At 40.8% G+C, this 14,181-nt stretch overlaps 1 protein-coding gene and 4 non-coding genes across 5 annotated transcripts; 1 reads left to right on the forward strand and 4 right to left on the reverse strand.

Annotated features, from left to right (window-relative positions):
* The first annotated feature begins 239 nt into the window (after positions 1 to 239).
* Positions 240 to 1,205, forward strand: foxb2 (forkhead box B2). Its single transcript, XM_030060676.1, has one exon. It carries the CDS (start codon positions 240 to 242, stop codon positions 1,203 to 1,205), a length of 966 nt encoding a protein of 321 aa, XP_029916536.1.
* Positions 1,206 to 9,467: 8,262 nt separating this feature from the next.
* trnan-guu (transfer RNA asparagine (anticodon GUU)) lies at positions 9,468 to 9,541 on the reverse strand. Its single transcript has one exon. It is a non-coding gene; the product is annotated as a tRNA-Asn (tRNA).
* Positions 9,542 to 12,797: 3,256 nt separating this feature from the next.
* trnan-guu (transfer RNA asparagine (anticodon GUU)) lies at positions 12,798 to 12,871 on the reverse strand. Its single transcript has one exon. It is a non-coding gene; the product is annotated as a tRNA-Asn (tRNA).
* A 279-nt stretch (positions 12,872 to 13,150) lies between these two features.
* trnan-guu (transfer RNA asparagine (anticodon GUU)) lies at positions 13,151 to 13,224 on the reverse strand. Its single transcript has one exon. It is a non-coding gene; the product is annotated as a tRNA-Asn (tRNA).
* Positions 13,225 to 13,914: 690 nt separating this feature from the next.
* trnan-guu (transfer RNA asparagine (anticodon GUU)) lies at positions 13,915 to 13,988 on the reverse strand. Its single transcript has one exon. It is a non-coding gene; the product is annotated as a tRNA-Asn (tRNA).
* Between the last annotated feature and the right edge of the window lie 193 nt (positions 13,989 to 14,181).

The following is a 14,181-nucleotide window of genomic DNA, read 5'->3' on the forward strand; positions in this document are numbered from 1 at the left end:
CTTACCTGACAGCAGCGGGCCTTCAGGCTAGACTGATAAAAAGTAGTTAATCCTGCACCTGTAGGGAAATAGAACCAGTATTTAATCTGATGGCCCAGAAGTTTGGAACAAATGTGTCAAATGGTGACTAATATGAAGACATTCATTTTAGCTCATTAGAATATAATTATATATTAAGAAAAAAATACCGCCTTATTTAACTGTTTAATTGCAATTTTAAAGAAAACAGTAACCAAATCATGCCCCGTCCTGGTAAGAACTCTTACAGCGACCAGAAGCCCCCTTACTCCTACATATCTCTGACTGCGATGGCTATCCAGAACTCAGCCGACAAGATGCTGCCTCTGAGTGACATTTATAAGTTCATCATGGACCGGTTTCCGTACTACCGAGAGAACACACAGCGGTGGCAGAATTCCCTGCGACACAACCTCTCCTTTAACGACTGCTTCATTAAGATCCCACGGCGGCCTGACCAGCCGGGCAAAGGCAGCTTCTGGGCCCTGCACCCGGACTGCGGGGATATGTTTGAGAACGGCAGCTTCTTGAGGAGAAGGAAACGCTTTAAGCTGCTGCGCTCCGAGCACATGGCCTGCAAGAGCTCCCCGATGATGCACTACTTCCATCACCACCACCACCATCACCATCCGGGGGGCAAGCTGGGCACAGCATCCGGCCCCCACCACCACCCTGCCGGCCCAGCCAGCACCGTGGGCCGGCTACCTCACTTCCAGAGTTACGGGGGCATTACCTGCGCCCAACCCGGGGGGTTTAAGCACCCATTCGCCATTGAGAATATTATAGGTCGGGACTACAAAGGTGTGATGGCCAGCGGGCTGCCCCTCACCTCGGTGATGCACCACCTGGGCTACCCCGTGCCTGCGCAGCTCAGCAGCGTGGTGAACTCCATGTGGCCGCACGTCGGGATGCTGTCGGAGTCCATGGGTGGCGTGCCAGTGCCCGCATCCTCCGAGTACGCGCCCTTCAGCGTGTCAATGAAGGGCCTCTACCACAATGCCAACGGGCAAACCCTGCCCGCCGTCCCTGTGCCAATAAAACCCACCCCGTCTCTCGGTCCCATGCCTGGCTTGACAGGGCTGCAGTCCGGCCCGGCGCAGCTGTGCTCACCGGCCTCAATGATGGAGAAAGGCGATCCTCTGGAAGGGAAAGGCAACCCTTTACACCCGGCTCTCCTCCTGTCCTAACCGGGTAAATTGCGGGTCAGTTTCTGGAAATAAAGCAAGCAAGAGGAAGACTGTAACGGCGTAAAATACGACAGCATTTTAACAAGATAATCATATAGTTTACGTTGTACGTAGCTATGCGAGAGTTGTGAAGAAATAAGGTTCAAATTGAATTGTGTTGTTTTGCGAATTTTTCATTGGACCTACGTTGAAATCCTAATTTATTTGCACAATTCGCGAGGGCATTTACCACATGTAATGTGGCACTTATATACAATCAGACAAGCAGATATGCTAAACCCAAAGAAAGTTTTGATTTAGCAGATACACTATCTAAATTTGTTTCCAGATGCAAACCTATCACTTCTGTTTATATGTTTGCCTTTGCGTTTAGACAGCTTTGTTTGAATTTTAATTCAGGTTAGGCCTGTTATACATACAGGCCTTCATGTTTATGGATCCGGCCTGTGGCACTTCTTTTTTGTGTTTGTGTTGCTAAATGTGCGGTGCAGCTAAAATGTTATGCTTGTATTATAACACTATTTATCTGAAGATATTTATAAAGAACTTGAAACATTTTCTGGTGTCTTAGTTATTTTTATCCCATTTTTACTCAACAATGCATGTGTTTTTTACGGTTCGTTGGTCAGCCACATTCCTCAGTGTTTGCACGCCAGCAAAAATGAACATTTGTAGGCAAATTCCATCACGCGGAGATTGTCTCACATATTCATAAACCCACTGCAGAGGGACCCTCTCATATCAACTCTGTTGTAACTTCAGGAATTCGGCATATTTTATGTTTTAAACCTATGGAATATTTATTCACCCCTATCAAATTATTAATTATTGTCTTAAGTGATGCTCACAACCTTTTAATTATCACTGTAGCCCGCAACAAGCAGTAAAGGAACAACACGGATTACAATGCCCCTGCCACCAGTTGCTCTGTGCTGGGAAATAAAAGCTAGATCGAGTTTCTTTTTTTCTTCGTCTTCTTCTCTTCTCTTCTCTTCTCTTCTTCTCTTCTCTTCTCTTCTCTTCTCTTCTCTTCTCTTCTCTTCTCATTTCTTTTCTTTTCTGAAGCTTTTTCTGAAGCTTTATTTGGGAAGGTTTTTTTTTGGTTGCTGTCTTGGTGTTGATTTGTAAGCTCTTATTCCTTACACTGCAAGTAAAGATATATTAGTGCTGAGAATGAGCCCTTATGTTAGAATAGTATTTCTTGTAAATTCTCTAATTGGGCTAATTGTAATGAATTGCAGTCTAATGAAATTAAAATAGGTATTCCTCATTTTGGTGGTGACTGACCCTTGAGGGTCTAAGGACACTACCCTAAGAACCGACCGCTGTCTGACTAGGTGAGGAAAAAGAAAATTTCTGTTTCTGTTGAGTGCCCACCTGAGAAGTGTGCCCTGTTATGAAGCTGTGATAAGCATCCCAGCTACGGCCTGAGACGAAACTGAGATTTTAGATCTACATGTAACTATTCAACAGGATAGTAGCCTACAAGGACTGATGCATTCAAATAGTTGATTCAACATGTTGTTTGATAATACAGGGGATCCACTTGAAATAATGGAATTCAAGAACAACTTAAAAACAACCGCTGGACAAAGGACTATGTGAAGCCTAGAAACCAAACTTCACTCACTTATTTCTCGAGATATGTCTAGAAGTCCTTGGTGTTAATTATGTATGTATGTGCATACACTCATCATGGGCAAGATGACATGAAGCTATATAACAAATATGCATATGGCCATATGCCCATGCACGTTGTACCCACACGAAGTGTGTGATCCTCATGAGATGGATATGGCTGGCTAACACTCTAGGCTATTGCCTCACAACTTCAAAAGCGGGTAGGGTTATCGGATCAAGTTTTGCTCTTTTGTTTGCTCTCTTTTTAACATAACCCAGCTTTGAAGCTGGTCCTCTCCAGCAGCACAAAGCGCCAGGTTCAGCCCACTGAAAATGACTTATATTCAAGGCTCCTGTTTAGCATCCCAAAGGCTCCTACAACCCTCACTATTGTCACACCAGCCTCTGAACAAATAATTGAGATGCGCCAGTGGAAGAGAAGAGGGGCGTGGGATGGATGAATTAAAATATATCTGGGTGTCACTACGAGCAAACGAGCAAAACACAAAGTAATGACTCAATTTCTCTTCTCCATCCTCATTCTGCTCTCTCATATTTTCAACTGTTTTATATCTGAATCATTTTATTTCTGCATTACACAGTTTCTTCTGTCCTCACACACTTTTAACCTAAATTTCTGTTAGGTTCCGAAAGGATGTCTTCTCTTGTTACTTTCTGTTGCTTTCTGTCTCTCTTACACACACACAAACACACACACACCCCCTTGAATACACTTTCTCTGCAGGGTGCCTGTAATTCCTAGTTAAGGGTAACTGTGATTTTTGAGGTGGGAATGTGTCTATGTGAGAAAGTGTGTGCAGGTGCCTTTCGGTGTGTGTGTGTGTCAGTGTGTCTGTATGTGAGTGTGTATTTGCTTTAATTCCCTGATCAGCAGGCCTCAGTGTCTTTAATAGCTCCCACTGCATTAGTGTATAATTAAATGCCACTAATTAAGACACAATAAGAGGCGTAATAATGCAGCCATTATTACCCTCCATGATCCTCTGTCTTCACAACACCGGAGTTGGATGCCTCTGGAATCATAATATCACATGAGGGTCTCCTAATGTGCATATGTGTTTATGTGCGGCGAGAGAAGGGGTGCATGTGTGGTTCATTTTTACCAAGGCTGATACTGCGTTGGGTGTTTTAAAGCATTTCAAAGCATATGTTAGCTAATTTTGATGCCAGTCACTGCAACAATTTGGTGTGCGAAGACGCAGTTGCTCTTGCTTTTGGGTTTAGGTATGTTGCTACAGAGGATTTAACGCTGTACCTTTGTCCCACCTGGCAGCCTGTTTCTGCTTCTGCAAGTGTGTGCAAGTAAGGAAATAAATACTTTAACAATTTGCGGGCAAAATAACCCGCCATTTTTATCTTTATTTTTAGTTTATTGCTAACTTTGTTGGAATAAAAGCGATTTAATTTTCTTTTTTATGCAAAATATAAATCAGGAGCTGAGTATCATCCTATCACCACCAAGACATAAAACAGTTTATAGACACTATTTTATCCATATCAGAAATGCTTCAGCGAGAGACACCAAAACAGAAAGCACATTAAATTCTCTTTAAAGAGTCCTCAATGTTGAACTTCTGTTCTACCATATATATGTTTCTTACAAATTATTATGACAAAATTCATGTTTAATTCCACATCTGGGAGTTTTAGTAAATTTGTCACTCCCATGTTGTCGAGTTATTCATGGGTTTTTATCTCGAAACAATGATGACATTTTATGATGATTTGAAGGAGTTCAATCTGACAAGGAAAAATGTTTTACAAATGCTGGTTTCTATCAGGTGATCCTGTGCTGAATCATAAACCCGCGTGTGGGATGACTTACGGCTACAGACCAGTATACCTATTTATGTCAACACAGCAGCTTATACAAGAAGTTGCAGTTTGTAATTTAACACAAAGTTTTCCAAAGATTGGGTTGGAAGCAATGATGATCTGCATGTGGACTACAGTGAGTATCTAACATAGCGTTGCTGTGTGAAAAACTGTAGTGAGGTCCATGTATTAAAGTTGAAGCATTAGTATCTAAATTAATTTGACCTGGGCTCTAAACTAAATTTTGATTGAGATAAAAACTTGGCTGAGTCCTGAAAAACTGACATTTTGGAGATGTGAGGTTTTCACCTGGTACTGACAACATTCAGGTGAAACTGGAATCTAGAGCCAGTAGATTTGATTGCTAAAGCTTTTCCAAGCACAAGAAAAGATGAATAATATTGTGAAGTCTGATAATTAAAAGAGGACACTGTTTAGAAACTTCAGGTCGATGTGGTAAGCTGTAAAATTAGTTTTGTGCCACAAGAAAGTCTCTTTTGAAGATGTGGCTTTCCACAGAAAGGGTTCGGAGAGTCACAGTCAGATCTGGCACATTACTTGTCCGTCCATTAAGAGCACCCGACATTTACAGATGTGATCAGCAGAGGACGGCTGAAAGCGATATGATGATATTTCATTTGAACAAGGCAAATATGACATTTCATCCTATGACCAACTGTTAGCACTGACAAAAGTGTGAGGGACATGAATATGAAAGAAGCTCCTCTTCAGGGAAAAACAGTTTAATAAGAGAAATATGAGTTTAAAATGAGTAATAGGACTCTTATGAATGAATAAAACATTTAGGTCAGAGGTGTTTTACTGTCACCCCTCAGAGGCGAAGCGTTACGCTCTTGAATAGGCGATGATACATTAGTGGTAATTACCCACACTTCATCAGGGCCAGGGTGGCAAATTCTACATGCGTTTTTATTAATGACCAACAAGAGCAGGCCATCATGATGAGCAGCTTAATTCATTAATGTGCTCTGTCGTTCACACTCACTCAAGCACACTGAGACACATATAGACCACTTACTCACACACATAGACAGTCACGCACACAGCAATGCACGCACGCACACACACACACACACACACACACACACATAAACTAGAGCAACATTAGATAGAGAATTACTCTTTGTTCCATATAGTAGCCTTTATATCTGTGTATTGGTAAGATCATATGACTGATATTTGTGCTAATTTGTATGAAGCTGTAATTGCAATAACAGATTCCCTCTCCAGTCACACAGTTTCAACAGCAATTACAATTATCAGTAGAACCCCTTTAACTCTGAATGTGGGCATAAGACTATATTATATCAACCACTCACTATGTAAAACAATTTCACCACAAAACTGAGATCTGCCTATTAAATTCACTGGATCATCATCAAAAGTTAAAATGCATCAAATTGTTTCACAATTGGCATAATCCAAATACCATGAGTGGAGCGCATTAGGAAAACCATCTTCATGGAAAATTAACTCTTTCCTCGCTTTTCTAATGCCAACCATAAGGAAAGGGAGAGAGAGAGAGGGAGAGAGAGAGAGAGAGAGAGACAGAGCTGTACAAGGTCATGAAGGGCCTCATACCCTCTTACAGAAGTAATGAAATTCTAATATTCTTAAGAGGTTTCTTCCCTGTCTAGATCTGCCACAGATTACAGGAGACCCTTGACCTCCTAATGCAGTGTCTAGGAGGATCTGTACCTGAGGACCTTGAGACAGAGAGACAGAGAGAAGTAAACAGAAACTGAAATATGGACAGAAAGGCCGACATAGCAGTGAGAAAAAGAGACACAGAGGAGAAGAAGAATGCTCCCAAAAAATACTCAGTTTAGGTGCCAGGCAATAATTTAACAACCCATATCCACAATTGCACTATGTCCCCTGTGAAAATACACCTTATTTCCTTTGCTAGTGTTCAGGTTTATTCATGAAAGGATGAAACAGCCGTGGACGGATAGAAGCAAGCAAACAAACAAAAAATGTGTTATGATATGCTGATTAAAATATGTGAGCAAGGATTGCATTCTATCATATGTACATAAAAATAGAGATAGAAATAAATCCAGAGGCTTATGAAAACACATGCATAAAAAAAACAAGAAGAAAAGTTAGTTAGTTTTTTTTTTTTTTTAACTTATGTGCTTTTTGTGTTTCGGACTATGAGGTTGAATTGTTAACGGGAATTGACTGTATGTGACCGCAAAATGTGAATCTTATATGCGAGACTGTAAATGTGTGGTAGCATTTGGCAGAATAAAGGTTCACTGTGGTAGTTGTAAAAATCCTAATATTAAAAGAAAACATGAGTATTTTAAGTATTTTTTAGGTAAAGTCTATACAAAAATATATATGTAAATATATGCAGCACATTTAATAATCTATACTTTGTAACTTTGGGGAATCTTAGTTCCATCTATGCAAGTGAATCTGTAAATATCAGTGTTTAAACACTACAATACAGTAACTAGTACATCTTAAACTTTATTCTGCAACATAATCCACTCTTTTGCTGCAACTCTGAGTTGTGATTACTTGCTGTTACTTTTGAATTATTTTCCCTGTTTAATTACTGTATATCAGAACTAACAAACTAGCCCATTTTAGACTGTAATTTGAGCACTGCGTTCATGACCACAGTGGAGATGCCATTTCTCTTTGTGGGGGAAGTTTGCAGTCATAATTTTGCAAGTAATTGTTTTTCTCTTCTAAATTATTACTGAAGGTTTGTACTGAGATTCCTTACGCAGTAAGTGTGTAATGTAGTTAATTCCTAAACTAGTTAATGAGACTGAGAAACTTTATTTTGTGTATATTTGATCATGTTGTAGCCTAATTCTTTTGCAATCATGTCATCACCATTGCATTACAACCACTCTGTTTACATGACACATCCCTGTCCACAATGCAACACTACAGTTACAGTGTACTGAGTGTGTGACAACTTCCTGTGCTATATGTGATGGTGCTTTTGCAGTGTATGTGATAACTTATTGTACCAGTATATGTGATTCACTGCTTTCAGGCAGCCGGCATACGGCCACATCTGCTCCTATCTCGGTAATGGCTGCCTTGCTATATTCACTGCTGCGGGTCTTTAATAGCAGGATGAGGGGACAGTTAGCTGGCACATGTCGACCGGCGTCAGCATCAGCCAATGAAAAGGCCATCTGAGGTGAATTAGCATATTGGCATCAGGCCTGGAGACAGAGAGAAGCTGTCAGGGGAGAGCGCCCTAACGACAGGTCACTCAGGACCACTGCACATTATTATAACTCTTCTACTCTCTCTTTTCTCCATAATCTCTCCCTCGCTGCTGCTTTCTCTCACTCAGTCTTTCCTACTCGTCGCTCCCATTTCACTCTCTTCCTGTCTCTCTGAAGCCTTTTCTCTGTCCATTGCATGCCTTTCACTGCCTTCCACTTCCTTTCAAGCTGTCGGGCCCTCTTGCGATCTTGTCTTAAAGTGTAGCTCATTTGATTCCCATTTCTAGTGGAGCAGATCTCACACTTTTTTTTTTTTAATCTTTCTCTTCTTCTATATCACCACCCATTCTCTCTGTTGCACCCCCCTTAATACCTCTCCCTTAAAACATTTCCTCTCCCTCATTCCTTTAACCAGTTCTTATCACTTTTCTTCTATTGTTCCCTTGTTCCACTCCTCCGCTCTCCCTTTCTCTCTCTCTCCTTAATATAAGGGAATGATTCACTGTCCCGGGGTCAAACTTCATCTGCCCCCTCCTGGCTGAAGTGAATTGTCTCTGCTCTGTCCTTTGAGTAAGGTCCTCTGGCGCTGCTCATATCATCTTCAATCTGCCATCCATTTTTATTGGGCCAAATTATGATACGTTATTAGCCATTATTAGATTTTATCATGGATTCAAAACAGGTCAGAGGTTCAGCCATGTTGGCCTCCTTCCCGCAGTTTCTCCTCTCTGATTTCCCCTCTTTCCCACTTTCTCTTGGGAGTCCACACAGAGAGGAAGTTTCGCTGGCAGTGGCCAAAAAACTTCTTTGACTTTTGCAAGAGGTTAACTGCCTTGTGCGGGAATAAGTGCCCATATAGGTCCATTTGGCTCCTCAACAATAGAAATTAAAGTGTGAAATGGAAGTTAACAAAATGTGTCATCGACTTTGACTCCGAGAGTTTGTACTTGGAATTTTAAACCTCATCACAGTTTCAAACATAATGATTGGCAGTGGTACAGAGAAAGTCTTATAACAAAGATTTGGTCTGATAATGTAGCTTTAGATCCTTGGGCATGGCTCTTTTTAAGTCACATCCAAATGTAGACTGAACACAAAATGGGCTTGGGCCTTTTCCATTTTGGCCCCTATAGGCCAGCCCAAATCAAAATCAACAAAATCTGCTTTGAAACACTGCAGACAATATGCCTGTGTGTGTGTGTAAATAATGGTTTTACAAAAGTTACGTTATACAATGCTTTAATTTTTGTGCTTGCATTTTATTTGACCTCTTCCTCATTTGTAATACTGTTAACAAAATGAATACAACTGACTATTAGCAGTTTCACTGGCAAGTACCACAACATTAACAAGAGGCATTTAAATGATTTGATAAGATGATGATGGTTTGAGGCTTCAACTTGCTTGTATTTCTTTCTGATTGCTGACTGCATGTGGGGAAGCTTCAGTAAGGATTTGGACATAGATTTCAGGCCCACCTCGGGAAACCACACTGGAAAGACAGGAGGGCAGGAGAGAGCAGCAGAGTACACTGATGAGTATTTTACCTCACCAACATGAAGACACAAAGCAGTGAAAAACCTGCCGTCCCTGGGTGGGCTCGAACCACCAACCTTTCGGTTAACAGCCGAACGCGCTAACCGATTGCGCCACAGAGACTTGTACAAGCAAAAATTATGGTGACATAACTCACACATTTTTGACTGTGTATCACAAAGTGACAATAAACTGACTGAAAGCGCAAGAGTTGCAGAGGGTTAGGTTGGTATTTACAGGAATGCCATAAGAGGTGTGGTTGAGGGGTGGTCCTGCTCCTGAAACTCTGCTACAAAGCTTCAAAAACCTTTTAATTAATTAATTAGTTTCACATGTAAGTTAATGGGGGTAACATTATGACTGCAGCTCCCAAACATCCCATCACATAAAAATGACATAATTTCTTTATCATCCTCCATATCATGTCTTCCTTTGTCTTTCCCAATGATGTACATTTTTTAACTCTTTGAACTCAGACTCACTTCCCTTAAATTTCACCTTAAGTATCTTCAGAAAGAACTTTTTTTTTTTTTTTTACATATTGTATATCAGTGCAACATGCATATTCTGTCCCTGCTGGTTGCAATGCTTCATTGAAGCCGCATTACACTTCTATTGAGTGAAATATCAAGATGTCTGGTGCATAATTTTACAGACATTTCCTTGTAATTCAGCAGGACGTATTTGGTATCTTTGGTCACCTTGGGATCCCCACTAGAATGTAAATTAAATTTCTGTGGGTTTGAACATAGCAGCATGCATTTGAAATAAAAAACAAACAAACAAACAAACAAACAAACAAACACTCAAACCTGTTTCCTCCTGTCATTTCACAGTATTCCACCTTTCTGTCTTACACTGTGGAGGTTTGGGAAGTTTTGGCTTGTAGTCACTGATCTGAGTCACTCATCTCTAAAGATTAATTTATTATTTTACAGTAACTTATCCAGAAAGATGTTTTTCTCCCTCTGACATGAAAAAATGATTAAACAGGCACAGTAACAAATGCAAATACACAATTCAGCAGCACAAAGAACAAGCTTAAAACCAAGCTAGTATTTGAAATTTGAAGCAGAGCTGCTCTCAAGGAAGAATGATCACGTAGAACTAACAAAGATTTGTTTAAACTGAACGTTTGTTCATTAGTCACCAGAAGTCTTCCCAGCACCATGCAATGATAAAAAATGAACATGTTCATTCAAAAGAGTCTTTATCTATACTGAGCAAGACTGAAAGGGCCAGTCTCCAAAAAAAAAAAAAAAAAAGATGATTTGGAGTTTCCATTGTACTTTTGAATGGTAGGAAGGTGAAAAGGTCTCTTTTAGCTCTGGGCGAGCAACTAGCAGGATGAAGTTACAGAGCCGGTGGGTACAGACATGTAATGACATCAATCATAATATACACACAAGTGGAGAAACAATCCAAAGTTACTGTAAGTTACTTTGGATGGCGGTGTCAGTTTACAGCAATGCTTAAACTGCAAATGCGTGTTTGTATGGCGGTTTGCATGAAGCGTCAACGTGTGCATGTCAGGAGTTTTAGTTTATGTTGAAAAAGACATGGAGATTTCAAGCACTATTACCATGTGTGTATGTGTTTGGGCTAAGATGTGCAAGAGAGAGAGAGAGAGAGAGAGAGAAAGAAAGAGTTGTGTTTGTAGTGTAGCTCCACAGTGAGACATTGTTTAATTACTTCCTCATTATCGCTTCCTCATTGGGCTTTAACCTCACAGTGCACTCTACGCAGATTTACTCTACATCAGTCAATATCACACAAGTAGTACAGTGTCTTTCAGAACATGGGCTCCGTCCTGAGAGTGGCTCATTAAAACAAAAACATGAGCCCTGAAATTATTATGAAGAAATTAGCATCTAAATCTGTCGTCAAGGATCTGCTTTTGAAATCTTCCTAAGTCGTTGTAAAGTCAGTTAAGCTGAATAAAATACACTAGTTTATAGGACAGTAGCTTTAAAACATTCTGGTTGATTGGCTAACACACAAAATGTTCACAAAATGAATTAACAAAATGAGAAAAAAAAGATTATATATTAATAATATTAATAATAAAAAGTAGAGCCCCAGAACAAAAAGGTTTTAACACTAATGCACTGGAGCATTTGGAAACAATGCTCCGTTCTCTCGTTAGCGTTAATTGCAGCTATGACGGCGGTTAAAGGCAAGGTCCTCCTCTGACTCCCAATCATTTATCTTTCCATTATGGAGAGCACTCCGGGTTTTTATTGGCATAATAAAGTCGATCTTCACTCCCACAAAAAGCCACCTGACCCCTGGGCGCTCCAGAGGCCCCCAGCTCCCTCTATGTATTCATCATATTCATATTCACATTCACACACACACACACACACAGACACACACACACACACACACACACACACACACACACACACACACACACACACACACACACACACACACACACACATGCAGGCATGCAGGCGGGGATATTGTTCCTCAGGATCACTTACTGTTGTGTTTAATTAACACAACAGGAGCAGATCACGTTAATGAATCAGTGTCTTCGGTGAGAGTGTTTCTGTGTGTGTGCTGGAGTAGATGGGTATTATATAAATGAGAACAAAGTGTATTGCCTTTTGATTTGAAACCGTTCTTTACAAAAGATATTAAAATTCAATGTGGAAATATTGACTGTATGACAGTGGAACAAGGTTAAAAGAAAGTTTGGGCTTATCTAATGGTAAATCTAATCCATGTATACCCTCTAGTGGTGGAAATATCACATGGAACTTGAGCTAGTACTGAAAATGGAGGTTGTCAATACTGAGAGCCAGAATTAATAGCACTGTTTGTTTGATTGGTTGGTTGACTTTTGATTTTTGGATTATCAGACACCAAGACTACAATTTAGGACATTAAAAAATCTCATAACAAAAAAAACAAGGACAGCTAAAACAATGTCATTGCCGATTTCAGTCTGTTACCGTGTTCCATGAAAAAATCCTAAACTTACCTTTGTATGCCTACCATTTGGGTAGATTACAAGTCGTCACACCATTATCAGTCCAGAGATTATATCAGTGTCTTCTGGACAAGACATCGGACAGGTGGATGAGTAAGAGGAGTCGACATTACAAATAAACAAATGGTTTGATTTGCATGAAGAGTTCTGAGTCATTATTTATCTAGAATAATGCACAGACACAAGGGAAAAGTAATACATGGACAGAATGGGAAAAGAGAATGAATGATGCACAGATTATTTGAAATGCAATTGGGGGGTACCTTTGAAAATCACTGTGTGTGCTACAAGGCCCATATGCATGTACAATCAAGTCTTAACTCTGATGCTACATTTATTGTAGATTATCAGTACACAGATAGCATAGGAGTGAAAAACCTGCGTCCCTGGGTGGGCTCGAACCACCAACCTTTCGGTTAACAGCCGAACGCGCTAACCGATTGCGCCACAGAGACAGGTGCACATCAACTGTAGACATAACACTCGTGGCCTTCGTTCCTACTATGGGCCAAATTTGGAATAGGGTGGTACTACAGATGGTTAACTGACCCACAAAAGTAGGCTACCAGTGAACCTCCTCTCTGAAGCAGAAAGACACACACAGACATTGGACACACAAAGTGCAATGACACAGTCCCCACACATATTACTTCACCAATATGCACACACCACACTTGGCCTTGATAAGTACCATATACGAATATACTGTTGTGGTTAAGCAATGAAAAACCTGCCGTCCCTGGGTGGGCTCGAACCACCAACCTTTCGGTTAACAGCCGAACGCGCTAACCAATTGCGCCACAGAGACATCTATGCAGAAAAGTATGTTGACGTGACACTCACACATTTTTGACTGTGTAGCTTTCTTGAGTTACTTTTCTACTATAGGCCAATAAGAAAAAGGTGCTACAACACTGAAACTCTAACACTGTAGATATGGTTAAGTGGTCTCACGGCTCTTTTTAAGTCACATCCAAATGTAGACTGAATGCAAAATGGGCTTGGGCCTTTTCCATTTTGGCCCCTATAGGCTGGCCAAATCAAAATCAACAAAATCTGCTTTGAAACACTGCACACAATATGCCTGTGTGTGTTTTACAAAGTTATGGTATACAATGCTTTAATTTTTGTGCTTTCATTTTATTTGACCTTATTTGACCTCTTTCTCATTCTTTCTGATTGTTGACTGCATGTGGGGAAGCTTCAGTAAGGATTTGGACATAGCTTTCGGGCCCGCCTCGGAACCCCACACTGGAAAGACAGGAGGGCGGGAGAGAGGGATGCAGAACACACTGATGAGTTTATTACCTCACCAATGTGAACACACTAAGCAATGAAAAACCTGTGCTACAACACTGACATTGTAGATATTGTTAAGTGGTCTTATTAAATGCCCCACCTGTCCAAGTGCCAAACTCAAATGTCCCAGATCTTAGTTGGAAGATGCCTTTTGTACACAATTGTGTCATGTGTTGAAGGCTCTTCCGTAATGAAAATGCGTCCCTGGGTGGGCTCGAACCACCAACCTTTCGGTTAACAGCCGAACGCGCTAACCGATTGCGCCACAGAGACGGACACAACCAACTTTTAAGGGTGTGGCTCTGCTGGCATGACACACCGCCTTCTTAAGTGTTGATGACAAAATGACAATAACTGGCCAAATATGAATGACATGCTTCAGCACTGGAAGAGGCTGATTCCACTGTGTATTAACAACCGCCCTGAACAATCCGAATACAAGTGGACAGCTGTCAGTCTGTCCGTG

This window comes from Myripristis murdjan, chromosome 9 (genome assembly GCF_902150065.1).
Source record: "Myripristis murdjan chromosome 9, fMyrMur1.1, whole genome shotgun sequence".
In the NCBI taxonomy this organism is placed as follows: domain Eukaryota; kingdom Metazoa; phylum Chordata; class Actinopteri; order Holocentriformes; family Holocentridae; genus Myripristis; species Myripristis murdjan.